A 16,178-nucleotide genomic window follows, 5' to 3' on the forward strand; every position below is an offset into this window, starting at 1 on the left:
CTGAGAGTACAGTTTGATTTTGTGTACGGTACACAAAGTTAGCTGTGCGTTCTCTTCTACATCTTTCTCCTGTGTCTCGCTGCATGGTGGAGGTCTTTCCTGCAGGGAACTTTGGGGGCTGCATCTAGGTCTGACAGACCTGTCTGCCGATGGGCCTGACATGTGTTCACCATGAAGGAGGGGCGGGCGGGGCAGTCCTGGACCCGAGATCCGGAGTCGCTAGCTGTTGAGCCTTGTAAACAGATCTTCGGGGTCTGGTGAAGTAGCATTATGGGGGCAGATCAGTGACGACTGGAAAGAACCCGACTCACAGTGACTCTTCCTCCCTTACTGCTTGGTTTTCTTGTTTAAGCTCTGGCTAGTCTGGGACTCCGGACTCTGCCTTCTGAGTGCTGGGATTAAAGGCATGTGCCACCATGTCTGGCCCTGTTGTCTTTTCTAAATGAATTTCAGAGGTGGGGGTACGGCTCAGTTAGTTTAGAATTCACAAAGCCCTGTTCAATCCCCAGTATTAAGGAGGAGAAAGATTCGAAGTTCAAGATCAAGGCCAGCCTAGGATACATGAGATCCCCCCCCTCTCTCTGTATCAAAAATTAATTTCAGATAATTTAGAAGTAGATATTTAAATTTTTAATGTTTGGGCTGGAGAGATGGCTCAGGGGTTAAGAGCACTGACTGCTCTTCCGGAGGTCCTGAGTTCAATTCCCAGCATCCACATGGTGGCTCACAACCATCTGTAATGAGATCTGATGCCCTCTTCTGGCCTGCAGACATACATGCTGTATACATAATTTTTTTAAAAAAGTGAGATAGTTGCTGGCTCTCGGCTCACTTTCTCCTAAAAAAATAAGTAAGTAAGTAAGTAAGTAAGTAAATTTTTAATGTTTTAAAAGTGATAGTATTAGGGCCGGGCGCTGGTGGCGGCGGCGGCGGCGCCGACCGCCTTTAATCCCAGCACTCGGGAGGCAGAGCCAGGCAGATCTCTGGGAGTTTGAGGCCAGCCTGGTTTATAGAGTGAGTTCCAGGACAGACACCAAAACTACACAGAGAAACCCTGTCTCGAAAAAACAACAACAACAAAAAAAGTGAGAGTATTATTATTACCAGTGCTTCTTGTTCAGTCTTTTTCCTAGAACTTACTTGATGAGTACTTAGCTTTTTTTTTTTTGACAAGATTTTACTATGTGGCACAAGCTATCCTCCCAAGTACTGAATGACAGGTGTATGCCCCCCACCCAGTACAGGCACCTTTGCTCTTACTGTGTGTGGATCTAGAGAAGGTCAGGCTCAGAGACTTGTAACATGCTGGCCAAACCCAGAACTGGTGTCTTCCATGTCTTGGCTGTATTGGAGTGTGGGTGAAGGGTTGGGCAGATCGGCAGTCTGTGGGTCCTGCAGGGTACCTTCTGATGCCCTGTGCCTGTACATGCTCTCAATTTAAGAACAAGTCTTTCTATTCAATTAGTCCCCAAGTAAATAGCTGCTGATGTCTGGTTATTTTGGGAAATTGCTCCTTTAGGACCGTGTCCTATATTTCTTAGACTCAAAGACTTCAGATGGAAACAGTCTTTGAGGAGAAAGAGCTAATATACCAGACCCTTGGCCAATCTAGTGTTTCCCTTTCGGTTCATTCTGAGTCTGAGCAAATAATTAGAACAACTCCTGGTTTTATAAACTTCATTTTTTAAAAATGGTGTTAATAGGTTGTGCTCTGTATAGGGATTTGAAAGTAATTATAAATTACAAATGAAATGTTCTTCCTTGATTGCTCTTCTCTCAAAAATAGACCAGTCTGTTCAGTAGGCTCTTCTTCCATGACCTCCAGGCCCCTTGGAGAGAGTGCGCCATGCTTGCACTGTTCTCTGTTGGGAATTTTGGTGGAGGGAGTAATATTGCTGTGTAAGTTGGCAGGTGTTACACACAGGTCTGTTCCATTTATCCAGAGAATTGCCTTTTTCTGGAAACGCCTTGGGAGGTTTTTGTTTCTTTTTTTTGAGATAGGATTAGGGTTTTAATATATAGCCCTGTCTAGTCTGGTACTTACTGTGTAGCCTGACCTCATTCATGGTGATCCTTCTCTCTCATTCTCCATAGTGGTGGAATTACAGGCCTGAGCTTACATAGTGTTTTTCCAGTTTACAAATGAATCTTACTGCTTTTGTTATTTTTAACTTTTTCCTTAAAGTTTAAGATTTATATAGAAAAGCATGAAAGTCTTAAGTATGTAATTCAGTGAATTATTAAAAATGACCAAGTACTGAAACAATCCTAGTTCTTCAGCAGAGCCTCTGACCTCTGCCTCACTCCCAGCGGTCCTGCATCTGTGAACTTTATACAGCCTGAGCCATAAAATGTGCTTATTTGTGCCTTCTTTTGCATGCCATTCTACTCATACATATTGTTATTTGTGGTGGTGAGCCCTTCATTTTATGGCTGAAGAGTACAACTGTAGTTTTGTTTACCCATTCTGGTGTTGACGGATAGTGCTGATGCCATTTGGATAGTTTCTGGTTTTGAGCTTTTATAAATAATACTATTATAAACATTCCTTTATCTTTTAATGAGAATATGTATTTGTATCTCTTTTGGGTACACCTAAGAGGAAGTTGCTGGGTCCGAGTATATGTGTGTGGTCAGCTTTGGTGCTAGAGTTGGGGTTCCCTGGAAGAGTACTTTAGCATGCACTAAGTCCTGGATTCAATCTGGCACCCCTCCCCATCCTCAGCTTTTTGTTGTTGTCTGTCTTGTTTGTTTTTTTTTTGTTTGTTTGTTTGATATAGCCCAGGCTGTCTTACTCTGTAGCCCAGGCTGGCCCAAAACTCACTGTGAAGCCCATACTGACCTCAAACCCACAGTGATCCTCTTGTCTCAGCCTCTTAGAGGGGTTGGGATTGAAACATGAACCACCACATCTTGTGAAAGTTCACCTTTAATAGATATTGCCCCAAATGTCATCAGGATAGCCTCAGATAGCAGCGCGTGACAGTTTGATTTGTTTTATATCTTTGCCACACTTGGTATTATCTGTCAGAATTTAGCCATTCTTGTCGTACGTGGAGCCCTGTGTTTTCACAGGCTCTTTCCATGCAATTTTCTTCAAAATGGTGGAAAGATAACATTATTTCCACTTCATTTGTCCTGTAGAGGAGACCACAAACTTTGAAGGATAGATGACTGGCCTCAGAAGTAATCCTGAGCCTGGGTTTCTCATCTGAAACACCTTTTTTTTTTTTCTCTTCTGTTGTAAGGACTGGGAACGGGTATAAAGCTGCAGCCCAGGGCCTGGCATGAAGTGCATGCTCCAGGTCTGTGCAGTGTTATGGATCTGTCAGCGTTTGATAAGCTGCACATTATTAAGGTCAGTTGAAGGATGGATGACTTGGTGACTGTCATTCTTTCCTGGGCACCTTATTGTCAAGAACTGTTGAATTCAAAGAGTTGTTAGAGAGGAGGCCTCGGCTCATTTTTAGTTGACCTTCTATTTGAAGGAAAACGGTCAGATTTGGATAATTTAATCTAAAGCTGAGCCTGAGGCTTTCAGAGGAAATATTTTTTAAGGCAGAAATGAACTGACATATGGTAGTCCCTAGAACATTTGTTTTCCCCTGGAGCCTTTTAATAACAGAAGGGCAAAGGCATAGTGTTAATATCTGTGCCTGGCGAGTTTTAATAAAGGAAGCGACACTTTAATAGCATGAAGTTATTTGGAAAATTAATGTCCTTAGGATGTCATTGAAGAAAGAGATACAACTTTTAAAGGAAGGCAGGAATTGAAAGATTGTTAACTTTTCAAGTATTGCCTGGGTAAAAATAATGTGCTTTAATGCAAGTCTCTTGCAGTTTCACCCTGTAAGCACCCTTGTGTCCCAGTTCATACATCTGGTAAGTGTGAGGAAGGACTCCAGTGTCTTGGGGCTCACATGACAAGGCGGAGTTAAACAGTGTGGAAATTCCTACATGTATCTTAGCCGACATTTAAAACTGTGTTTTGCCGGGCGTTGGTGGCGCACGCCTTTAATCCCAGCACTCGGGAGGCAGAGGCAGGCAGATCTCTGTGAGTTCGAGGCCAGCCTGGGCTACCAAGTGAGCTCCAGGAAAGGCGAAAAGCTACACAGAGAAACCCTGTCTCGAAAAACCAAAAAAAAAAAAAACCACTGTGTTTTGGGGCCAGTGAGAGAGCTCAGTGGGTAAAAGTACTTGCTGTGTAAACCTGGTCGCCTGAGTTTGATCCCCAGAACCCAGGTAAAGATAGAGAAGAGATTCGACCTAGCAATCTATCTATGCATGCACGCATATATGTGTTCTCTCTCTCTCTCTCTGAGACACTTTTTAAAAAAGCAGTATTTAAAGGTGGCTTTACCTTAGGTGGGTTGGATGTGTTGGCCGTGGTCAGTGGCAGGTCCCCAGGAGCGTTGTCTGCAGTGACTCAGCAGGCAGCATGCTTTGCTGCAGAGGCTGAGCTGAGGCTTCAGTACACACGACACGGTGCTGCTCTTCACTGCCGGGTGGAACTCAGCGGATATTGAGCAGCTGGTAATTTTGATAAGAGATTTAATACTGAATTTCAAGTGTCAGTCATACAGTTTTCCTGTATTTTAACATCTCTGAAATCACAATGTCTTATTCAGTGGTGGGTTGTAGTTTGACAGCATTTTTTTTTCTTTCCAACATATAGTGGCATGTATGACATGTCTTAATGAATGATGTCATTGATTTGGTAAAATACAGACTGACAGTTTGAATTTGACAGCCTCACACTAGATGATTCTGAGTTGTGTATTATGCTTCCTGGCAGATTCCTAAGAGATGGGCCTAGTTCACATGTCAGGATTTGAGTAGGGTTCTGAGCACAGAAAGTGCTCCACTCACTACCCTTTGCAGAAGATGTTTGGAGCCCTGTTCACCAGGTCCTTCATTGTACTGCTGTGATGTACCACAGAGAGCTCCTCTCCCAGTGCACTGCTCCGTTCCCACCCTGTCCAAACGTCACTCCAGTCGGTCCAGTGCATCCTTCTGGCTCCCTGTTAGGGACCTCTGTGTGTGAATAGTACATGTTTATGCTGTGTCGTTTTCTTGTCAACTGCGAACTGTACCCTTGTGTTTTTGAGGTTCTACAATTTGGCTTTGCCTTATGTTTGCTCACTTTAGAGTTGTTTTGTGTTGTTGCATGTAGGCATGTAGGCATGTAGGTCTGTGGTAGGTTTTGTTTTTTTGTTTTTTTGTTTTTTTTTGCAGCTGTAATAGAATTCTTTTGTAGGAATGGCTTAAGTATTCTGCTTGTTTTATACATAAGGCTAACACCAGCAGGTTGCATTTAGAGCTCTGCTGTGCTGGTCCTGGTTTTTGTTTGCTTTTGTTGTTGTTGTTGTTTTCCTAACAGTACTTACTGGCTTTTATTACCAAATATTGTAAATTAATCAGTTTGGTTCCATGAAGGTAAGATATTCTGTGTAGGAATTCATCTCTCTATCCTTGTGTGGTATCACTGGATTTTTTTCAGCCTAGGCTTATTTTATGTGAGTGTTATTACAGTAATTTCCTTCTCTCCTGCCTAGAGTGAACCCTCCTTGGGAAAGAGTTTTACCCACCTCTGGATACACTTTGCACAGTCATGGGTGCTAAAAGTTTACAGCTCCCTTCTGCTACGTTCTTTTCTATCCTAGCATGTCTGTTTTCTAAATGCTCTCTACTCTGAGAAGCCCATTCCCACCCAGTCTTTGTGTGTAAGGTGGGGGACAGTGCACTACTGTCTGCCCATGTCCCTCCATGCTCCTAGTGAGCCCTTCTTCTCTGGCCCTGTTAGTCTGGCTGCCTTGCCTTTCTGGTCTCCGGTTCCCTGCCCGTTACCCGCTCCTGTATCTCGTTCTGTTCTGTTATACCCAGTGTGGCTTAGTGTGTGGACTACATATTTTTTCCAGTGCATGGAGACCTGGTTGGAGCTAGGAGGTATGGGGAACATTCTCCCATGCAGCATCTCAGCATCTATGTGCTTAGGCAGCCCTGACTGTGGAATTCCAGCTGAGTGTTTGCCAACCACTTCTAGTCGGGAATCACAGTGCACACACCCTGTTGATGGATAATTGACTTTATATGTGGTAAAGTAGTGGCTTAGTCAAGGGCAACTGAAGGAAAAGCACTTTTGAAAACAAGAGCATTAGGCAAAAGTCATTTAAATGGAAATTCAGAGGCGGCAATCAACTACTCTTTAAGTGCTTAATTTTTAAAATTAGGTTTTAGTACTGGAAAATATTTCCTAAGGCTGATAAAGGCTAGCTGAACCCGTGTCCTTGTAGCAGAGCCTTGCTGCTGTTCGCCTTTCCTTTCTCTGTTTCTGCAGACAAGTCCCCCACTTAACAGGTTACAGACATCGGTGTGTGTGTGTGTGTGTGTGTGTGTGTGTGTGTGTGTGTGTGTGTGTGTGTGTGTGATTTTTATGCCTTAGGTGATTGAGTACTGTTCTTAACCAGTCCTGGGTGTTTCTTTCCATATAGCCAAGTTACGTCAGTGATGTGGGTCCTCCTGGTCGAAGCTCTCTGGATAGCATTGAGATGGCCTATGCCCGGCAGGTGAGTATACATTTTAGGAAGATTTAATCCTGGAGAAAGAATGCTGTGATCCTCAGGGGAGTCGGAGGGAATAGTGACTTCACACGAAAGTCAAACCTGAAAGCTCACGGGATTAGTTAATATCTTACCATAAATGCCCCTGTTCTCCATTTGGTTAAATAGGGTAATCAAATGACTCAGATAATGCAGGGAAATTTAAATCTACTCTCTACTGACCAGGTGTTTCATTTTGCTTTTTGGCAATAGCTTCCTCGAATAACTATAATGCATGACAAATGGAGTTCTGTATTAACTGAATTACTTGGCTGGCTAATGGTATGGTCACATTCTTTTACCCTTTTTGAGTGGGATTTTCAAAACACTTTCTGCCTTGATAAGCACAGTGTGCTGACATTGTGTAGCATTGCAGATGCAGGTGAGGATGCTCCTGGTGTGTTGGGGGTTGTGCTCTTGGATGCTGATCATGAGCCGGCATCAGTAAGTGTGGAACAAGATGGTCCATGTGGAGCTCTGTGCAGGACTTACCTGCTGCAGTTGACTCGGAATAAAACAATGCAAGTCAAGCCTGTTTTTCAGAGGATTGTCACTCTCCACCACAAAGTCCCAAGATGTTGTGCCCTGCATCTCTTAGCTGTGACCCTGAGAGGACACACTGATACATTCCCCACTCCCTTCCCTCCTGCCACCCTGGAGTTGGGGGTTGGGGACAGAAACAGATGGCAGCTACACACACGGAGGAGGGACTATTAGACACCGGCCTCTTTAATAGAGGACTCTCCCTCTTCAGCTACCAGTTAATTAATGAGTGGAATTCTACATTTACTGAATCGTGTGTCACCAGAAATTTTATTAACATTAGTTGAGAGAAATATCCTAATGTTTCTTTTATGTAAATGTAGATTCATTTTAAGTGAGAGTAAAAGCAGAGAATATGCTCCAGGTTGGGAGCAGATTTGAGGTTCAAGTCTGTCTTCTTACATTGCTACTTCAAACTCCAGGCGGCTGAAGTCCCCCTCCGTCCTCCAGAGATGACTTCACCGTCCTTTCAACTCCATGTTTCACCGCTGGACTTCGTTCCCTTCTCTGGTCTTTAGCTCACTCTCCCTCTTCCTTACACTCATTCCACACCCTTGTCCTTTAAGTTCCCTTGGCTGGTTCCTTGGTTGCTGAGGCCACCACCATTTCAGACCCAACAAATGAATGAAGAAACAGTGTAGCTTCTTCATCTGAAAAGCTAAATTCGAGAACTGGACTCCCGCAGCACCTAGGATCCCGCAATGCCAGCTGTCTGTCTACACAGCTCTCTCCCACAGAAAGTGAATGTTTATGTGCTAGAATGTTGAGTACATCCTTGGTTCCTAGAACATGCTTTTCAGTGACTGAGTAAATCTAAGTACCCGGCAAATCTTTGTAACAGCCCCGGAAGCTGTATGGCATCAGCATCCTCTATTTCAGGTAGAAGCTAAGGTTCCAGGGGTCCATGATTGGTCATTAATTCAGTCCTCAGTAAAGCAAGGACTTCAAAATGTAAAAGAAAGCCTGTCTGTAACCATCATTATTTTATAGACCAAATCCAAAGTAAAAGGAATTTTCGTATATCTTAATAAACATCACATCAAGCCATAGTTGTGGGGTTTTTTGTTGTTGTTTGGTTGGAGTTTTTTGTTTGTTTGTTTTGAGAGAGATTTCACCTGAAGAGCAGAGATTCTTTCTTACTACACTTATTTATTTGTTTGTTAGTTTGTTGTGGGGCTGTGGTCAAAAGACAACAATCAGCTCTCCTATCATGTAAGTCTCAGGGATTTAACTCAGGTTGTCAGGCAGACACTGAGTGATCTGTCTGGGCTCCAGAGATGCTTTCTAGAAGTAAATGTTCCAGATGTGTAGCAGATACTGTTCTAACAGACCTACCCAGTCCATGAACTGGCCCAGGAGCATCAGTCCTCTGACTTGGACTTTATAGACTTTGACATGGTTCTTAGGAAGCAGTGGCCAGAGCCAGGCCATGGTTCTGTAGCCCCATCTTCATTTTTGGTTCTAGCGTCTCTCCGTGGACTACCGTGGCCCCTTGTTTTACAGTATTTGTGAGGCTGGGGTAGTGATTAGTGTTAATGTGCTAGCCACAGCTGGAGATCTGCCTATGGATGATTAGGCACTTCGAGGAAGGAAAGGTTGGCATCAGCCTCTGTTGGCCACTTGCTGGCTTCAGAATGACTTCAGATCTTAAAAAGAAGTGAAATAGATCATCTGTTGACTTGCTGCCTTTATTTCAGATTTATATCTACAATGAGAAGATTGTGAGTGGACACCTGCAGCCCAACCTAGTGGACCTTTGTTCATCTGTTGCAGAGCTGGACGACAAGGTAGAGCCCAGTGTTCACATGGCATCAGCAGCTTACTGACTTGGCTGCAGTATATGAAGAAAGACTATTTTATGAGATAACGTTCTTTTTTTCCAGTGTTTTATATACATTTGGAGTGATTGTTTTTATGGTGGCTTTTTAAAATCCATCTTCAAAAGACCAGGCTGAGATTTGTTAGTGGAAAGCGGTCTAGAGTTCTGTTGGGTCCCTACCCATTTCCTCTCCTCAGGTATCAGCAGGCTCTTGAAGAAGAGCCGCATAGGTTGTGCTACCTCCTTGAACTTAACTCATCATTTTTTTTTGGACTCCCTCCTCCCATTTTGTATTATGCCCACACTCTTAATCCCTGGCCAGCTGTCTCCTTTAGGGAGGAGCAGCAGTGATGGAGGGGGATGTGTCAGAAGGTGCTGGGAGAGGCCAAGGAAGGGAGGCTGTTCCGGAAGCAGAAGCACCCATACACTGATTCGTTCCTCAAAAACTGCCTTTTTCCAGAAGTGAAATACAATGCAGACAGAGTTAAAGACAAAAGTGAGAATTCACTAATCATATCTGCCTGGTGTTTTAGAGCTTTCACTGAGGCGTACGAACCATGAGAACCAACCTTCTCTACTCTGTTGCATTTCTCTGGTTCTATCTTTAGAGGGTTGGAAACACATTTTGAAGGAGAAATTCACAGCCTGGGGAGAGGAGGCCCACTGGGTAGGGTAACATAGAGAAAAGCCTCTTTTCTGAGACACTTTTCAGGGAGTGAGTGGGAGGGAAATGGGAGGTTATGGCATTTACTCATTAAATGGGCTACAGAGGTAGCCCAGAGAGCCCCTGGGAAGACAAAAACCTTTATTATTTAGGTTAAACTCTTTATTTTAAGCCTTAAGGAACTTAAATAACCTTGTAAGAACTTGTGTTTAAGCTCCTAGAGCTCTGGGTGATTAGAAATGCACTCAGGCACTATTAAGGGATGACCCACTGAGACTCAGCACTTGTTACTTTCATGTTCCTAATGATGGAGGTGGTTCTGTCAGGCCTGGCATGGTAATTGGTTTGAAAGCCAACTCCAAGCAGGGAAGGGGTGCTCATCAGTGATTTGAGCTCTGGTGGTTGGCAAGGCAGAGGCCCATCTTCCATACTGAGTTTGAGCCAGGGGTGTCTCAGACAGAAACCTCAGTCCTCCTCATTCTTCCTCCATTGCAGTCATAGCCACATAACTTCTCCATCCTCACCGCTTTGTCATGTGCAATCTCGTTTACATGCAGAGCATTTCTGACATGTGGGCCATGGTAAAACAAATGACAGATGTGGTGTTGGCACCAGCAACTGACGCCCTGAAGAGCCGAAGCAGTGTAGAAGTGCGCATGGAGTTTGTCAGGCAGGCCTTGGGGTACCTTGAGCAGAGGTAAGGCAGCTGTGGCTCTCTCTCTCTCTCTCTCTCTCTCTCTCTCTCTCTCTCTCTCTCTCTCTCTCTCTCTCTCTCTCTCTCTCTCTCTCTCTGTGTGTGTGTGTGTGTGTGTCTGTGGGTCTGTGGGTCTGTGTGTCTGTGGTGGGGTTGGCTTTTACTTTCCCTAAAATCACCTGTTTCTCAAGTCTTGTGTAGTTCTGGGGCTGAGTGTGCTGTAACTAGAGTACTTTAAACTGACTGGAGCTGAGGTAATTCTGTTGTCAGAACACTTATCTACCAGGACTATTTCTGCAGCTGATAAAATTGTACATAGAAATGGTGGTAAAGGGCAACTCTGCTTTTCATCATTTAATGTAGAGATGTTGATTAGATCAGAATGACTTGGCTCATAATCCTCTTTTCCTAATATGGTTCATCACTCACTCCCCAGGTTCCTTTGTTCTCTTACAGCATTCTAACTCACCTTGCAATATGATGACTTTAAACATTAGGAAGGCCCCTGTAACTTTACCTTCCCAGCCCTACCCATTGAATCCCTGAGTCAGGGCTCTGCATAGCTGCTGAGGCCAATGCTTTGTGTCTGGGCATGGCTGCTGAGGGGTTGTGGCTTTATTCTTGTACCCTGTCGTCCGATTCATTATTAGACCTGTGCCATTCATCTGTCTTTGTGGAGCTCTGTGGAATCCCAGCAGGAATGGTCAGGACTGTGCAGCAGACTCTGTTTTAGAGACAGGGCACTGGGCATCAGCCTGCTGACTTAAGAAGAGCTATGTCAACAAAATAGCAAGTCCCTTAAGGGGATTCAGACTTGATGCTGTAGGGACTGGTTTCATTTCAAATTCTGTGCTAATTAAACCTTAGCCACATGAAATGAGCACCCTCTGATCTGTGTTCACTAGCCTCCATTCCTTTGTTACAAGAAATGTGGAACGTGAAAAGCTTTTGGGTTTTGTTTTTTAATTTCTCTAGTCTATGTGTGTGTGAAGGTTTTATAAAGTAATTCTGCAGACTTTGGCTAAACTTTTTTTTCCACTTTATATTTTTATCTGTATGCTTGTTTTGCCTGCATGCATGTCTGTGTACCACATAGGTGTGGTGTCCATGGGGCCAAAAGAGGATGTTTGATGCCCTGGGACTGGAGTTACAATTGGTTGTGAGCCACCATGTGGGTCAGGTCCTCCGACAGAGCGCTCAGTGCTCTCCACTGTTAAGCCATCTTTCCAGCCCCGCTGGCTCAACTTTTGAGATGGAGGTTTGGTTGTATTGATCGTCAACCATAAAGAATCTAATATAGTAACATTTATTCATTTTAGTTAGCAACCTGAGCTAGATTTTCTTATGCCATATAAAAATCTTAAGGAATTAAAAAAAAAAATAAAAATAAAATTTAAAAATGCTTTTCCTGACAAACTTAAACTGTTGCTTCAGCTGCATTCCCATTTTATTATTTATTGCACTTAGTTTGTTTTTTTAATGTTTTTTTTATTTTTTTTTGTAGATATATTTGTTTTATTTTATGTGTATGAGTGTTTTCTTCCAAGTACATACTGCACCACATGTGTGCCTGGTGCCAGTGAGATCAGAAAAGGACACTAGATTTCCTGGAACTAGAGTTTACAGATGCTTATAAGTCTCCATGTGAGTGCTAGGAATCGAACCCAGGTTCTCTGTAAGAGCAACAAGTTCTCTTAACTGCTGAGCCATCTCTCCAGCCCCTAGTTTAATGAAAAGAATTTTTCCCCCCATTCTCTAGCTGGACTTTTAGAGCTCTGAAGCCCCTGTCCAGCTAACAGCCTGGCTTCATCTTTGGAGCAGCATCCTTCTCTGGCAGTACCTTTTGAAAGCTTCCTTTTCACCTGTCTGAATAACTGTACTCCGTGTTACAGCATTTCTGCAGATGCTTTTCTGCTGACAGTATAGCATAATGTTTCAAGTTACATAATCTACCAGATGGTAAAGGAGACCTAGTTCCAAATATGTTTTTAGATATAAGGCCAAAAATGTTGAGAAAATATAGGCGTGGTCTGTCCCTTCCATGTTCCAAAGCTTCCAGTAGGATACATTTGTCTTGGTTCTCAAGGAGTTTCGGCTTCTTTAATTTAGGATCTTGCCAGCACATAGGTTGTCTTACTGCAAGTTGGAGCAGGTGGTAGTGGGCATCTGTTTTGTCCTGGCTACTACAGGGAACTCTGTTCTCTCATCTTGTGCTTTTAAATACGTGTAGTGGTGAGGAGAATGCATTGGTTAATCACATGCTTCTTTTCCATTATAGAACAATAAATGCTTTTTATAGGGATTTAGGAAAGTGCTGGAAAGAAGAGCTACAAAAAAGAAGAGGCTCCATCCTCACACCAGAGGCTCCTATTGCCTCACTGTGGCTTCCACCCTCTGCTGTCATGAGTATTTAGTTTAGTTTTTTTTACAGTTATGTAGTAGTATGTAATTTTACATAGCTCAACTTCTAATTCTTTGACACTATTTTTACTAACTGCATCAGATTCCACAATTTGTTCTCTGAAATTGGCCTGTAGGTTCATTCCTGGTTCTTAGGAGGTACGTGGCTGAAGGAATCGTAGGTTATGTAGCCATGTTTTTTATTTGTTTGTTTGGTTGATTGATTGGTTTTTCGAGACTGAGTTTCTCTGTGTAGTTTTGGTGCCTGTCCTGGCTCTCGCTCTGTAGACCAGGCTGGCCTCGAACTCACAGAGATCAGCCTGGCTCTGCCTCTGAGTGCTGGGATTAAAGGCGTGTGCCACCACTGCCCGGCGGTAGCCATGATTTTTATAACATTTTTAAATGCTTTTGGGAATAAACAAAACCATGTTCTTATGTGCATTTGGGTGTCAGATAGGACATGTAGAGATAGGAAACACATACAAATACATACTGATAGTCTACGTAGGGGTGTGATGCTAGTCACTGGACTATTTTGACTTTTCATGAAATTTATTTCAAATTCTTTAAAATAAAAAAAAAATTTGTTGTTTTTAAAGCAAATCCATTAGATCATTAGGCTCCACCCTTAAAGTATTTGAAGCCCTCAGTTGTATTCCCCTAGGAATTCTTTGGGGTAACTGTAGTAAAAATCTGTACAGTGCTAAGAATGGAATTTGCTTCATTAAGCATGTACTGTTTCCTCTTCTGTATGAGATTTAAAATCCAGGCCTTGCCTATAGAGTTCACAATCTAGTATTCTGAATGTGGACATAGATGTGTGTCATACGTGTTGTCAACCTTCACCATTTTTTCTTTAAAAATTTTTCCAGTTACAAGAATTACACCCTTGTGACTGTCTTTGGAAATTTGCATCAGGCCCAGCTGGGCGGTGTGCCTGGGACTTACCAACTGGTTCGAAGTTTCCTAAACATTAAACTGCCAGCTCCCTCACCGGGACTTCAGGTACTAGTAACCTCTCAGGGTCAGACATACTCTGAAGCTGTTGGTTGTTCTCAGGCATTCTCAGTTGAAAGGAGGTTCTGTGTGTCAAAGAGGCCAGGGATGAGCAGGCTGGGCTGTTTCACAGGGACTCATTGAAAACTAGTCATGCAGTAGTCCTGCCTGGGTAAAGGCAGGAGAGGGAGGCAGTGTCAGGTCCTAGGTGAGTTTTAAAAGTTGAGCCATAAGTACTCTTAGGAACTTACATGTGGGTATGAGAGACAAAGTGGGGGATCGGTCAGAAGTTAAGAGCAAAACCGCTGAAAGAATGGCATTGGGTATGGTTTATAGTCCCTCTGCTCAGCTTGCCTTGGAGCTGCGGGTTATTGTTTACAGTGTCTTATAGAGGATACAAGCTTAACTGGAGCTTTGTGCCCAAAACTGGGGGATATAAAAGATGCTGGCTTCATAAGAGGTCGGACTTACTATTAAGGAGCAGGGGTTCACTATCCTGGGACCCTGGAAGACTGTTGTAGGAGGAGAGAGCAATGTGGACAAGCATGCAGAGGAGGCAGAGTATCTGGGGTAGTAGGCATGTAGTAGGACTGAGCAAACTTTGGACTAGCTGGTAAAGAAAGGCCTGGAGTACCTAGTTTAAAAGAGTTAAGAGGGCAAATGACACCGTAGAATATCAAGTTTATGAAGCATCCTGCCACAGAGAAGAGAGCCAAAAGCTCTGAGGACCACTCCTGAAAGAGTTGGTGAAACAGAGAGGACAAGCCCAGGCCTGCCACATGGACAAGTAGTAAGTTGGGTGCTCATAGTTTTAGGAGGGTAGAGACAGTCACCTAGCAGCGTCCGATATCCAGACACTCAGATATTTGAAGGGACAAGGAATGAATGATGGACAGTTCAGTAGCAGTTAATTTTATAAGCTCAAGTGGATGATAATATCTCATTAGTCAGTGTTATCTTTAGCTCTTGTTTTATGAAAGTCGGAGAAGAAGGTGATCCCATTATTACTGGCTATGAGAGAAAGCATGGGGTGTGGTGGGTCAGATGGGCTCTGTTCACTTCAAAGTAATTCCAGATCCATACTACATTGCTCTTCCAGGTTTCTCTGGACAAATTAGTTTGTTTGCAAAATACAGGGAGTAGGATGCCGTCAGTGGCTCTTGACTCATGGGGTTATGGTGGGAATTAAGTACCTTAGCTGGTGCCAGCACATCAGAAAGTGGCTGGTTAGCTTTTGTTTGTTTGACTGGTTCTGGTCTTTTAGGATGGAGAGGTGGAAGGCCATCCCGTCTGGGCGTTAATTTATTACTGCATGCGCTGTGGGGACCTGCTTGCTGCATCACAAGTCGTCAGTCGAGCCCAGCACCAGCTGGGGGAATTTAAAACCTGGTTCCAGGAGTACATGAACAGCAAGGATAGAAGGTACGGGGAGTGGGGTGACTTCCTTTGCTATGCCTTGCCTGCAGGGAGACCATATTTGGGAAGTTTCCTGTCATTGGAGGACTGTACTTAGAACGCACTCTAAGTCAAGGTTGCTTTATGAACTAGAACTTTTTGGCCAGGGGTGTTAGCGTGTACTTATATCCCAGCACTCAGGAATCTGAGGCATCAGTTTGTGAGTTCAGACGTCAGCCTAGACTACATTGTGACCCTCTTGTCTCCAAAAACCAAAATAAATAAATAAATGAAATAAAAGGAGATTTTTCATGTTATAGTCACTTGGTTAAACACAGATGTTCTTTCCTTGTTCAGTCCATGTGGAAGTGTATGCCATACACTTCATAACTCAAAGGTCAGAGCTAGAAAGTAACCATTTTGAAATCAGCAGTGAGTGTTTGCCAAGGTTTTGAGATACTCTCCTGAACTAAGGAGCCGCTAAAGCGCAGTTTTTTTGGGATTTTGCTTGTGTAATTGACACACATTCCCGTTCAAACCCAGTTTGTACATATGCACAAGCATGGAAGAAATATGGTGCTCCATTGGTACCTGTGGAAACAGATACTCGTGGTAATACTGCCATGTTAGAAGTCTCAAATCCTGAGCATCTGGTTTGCTCGTGTAGTTTAAAGTAGGATTAGGGTTGAAGGTTTGCTCTGAAGGAGAGCATTTGCTGCCTAGCATGCACAGGGTCCCATGTTTGGTCACCACTGGGATGGAGGGGTGTTAGCACCCAACTCAAAAGGAGATCCTGAGCCAAAGATTTGGGTGCAAGTAGATTATTTGGGAAGTGAGCCTAGAGGGCATGTGGAGGCCCAGTGGATTCAGACAGCTGGAGGAAGAGGTTGGAAAGCTATCTCAGTAGGTAGAGTACTTGCTGTGTGGACTTGAGTTTAATCCCCAGAACCCTTGTTAGGCATGCTAGCACGTGCTTTGATCCCAGCACTGGGGAGGCAAGGAAAGAAAGATTAAGGATTTCTAGGACTCTGACCAGTCAACCTAGACTAATTGGTAAGCTCCAGACCA

The 16,178-nt window shown here is 43.6% G+C and overlaps 1 protein-coding gene across 6 annotated transcripts in view; it reads left to right on the top strand.

Annotated features, from left to right (window-relative positions):
• Positions 1-16,178, top strand: part of Nup93 (nucleoporin 93) — a 114,087-nt gene that overhangs the window by 80,515 nt on the left and 17,394 nt on the right. For all 6 annotated transcript variants that reach the window (XM_028871471.2, XM_028871474.2, XM_028871475.2 and 3 more), the window contains 5 exons: positions 6,492-6,566; positions 8,840-8,929; positions 10,183-10,322; positions 13,592-13,724; positions 14,980-15,137. In XM_028871471.2, the coding sequence (XP_028727304.1) occupies positions 6,492-6,566; positions 8,840-8,929; positions 10,183-10,322; positions 13,592-13,724; positions 14,980-15,137 (596 nt within the window). The remainder of the gene's footprint in view (positions 1-6,491; positions 6,567-8,839; positions 8,930-10,182; positions 10,323-13,591; positions 13,725-14,979; positions 15,138-16,178) is intronic.

Source organism: Peromyscus leucopus, chromosome 5, assembly GCF_004664715.2.
Source record: "Peromyscus leucopus breed LL Stock chromosome 5, UCI_PerLeu_2.1, whole genome shotgun sequence".
Classification (NCBI taxonomy): Eukaryota; Metazoa; Chordata; class Mammalia; order Rodentia; family Cricetidae; genus Peromyscus; species Peromyscus leucopus.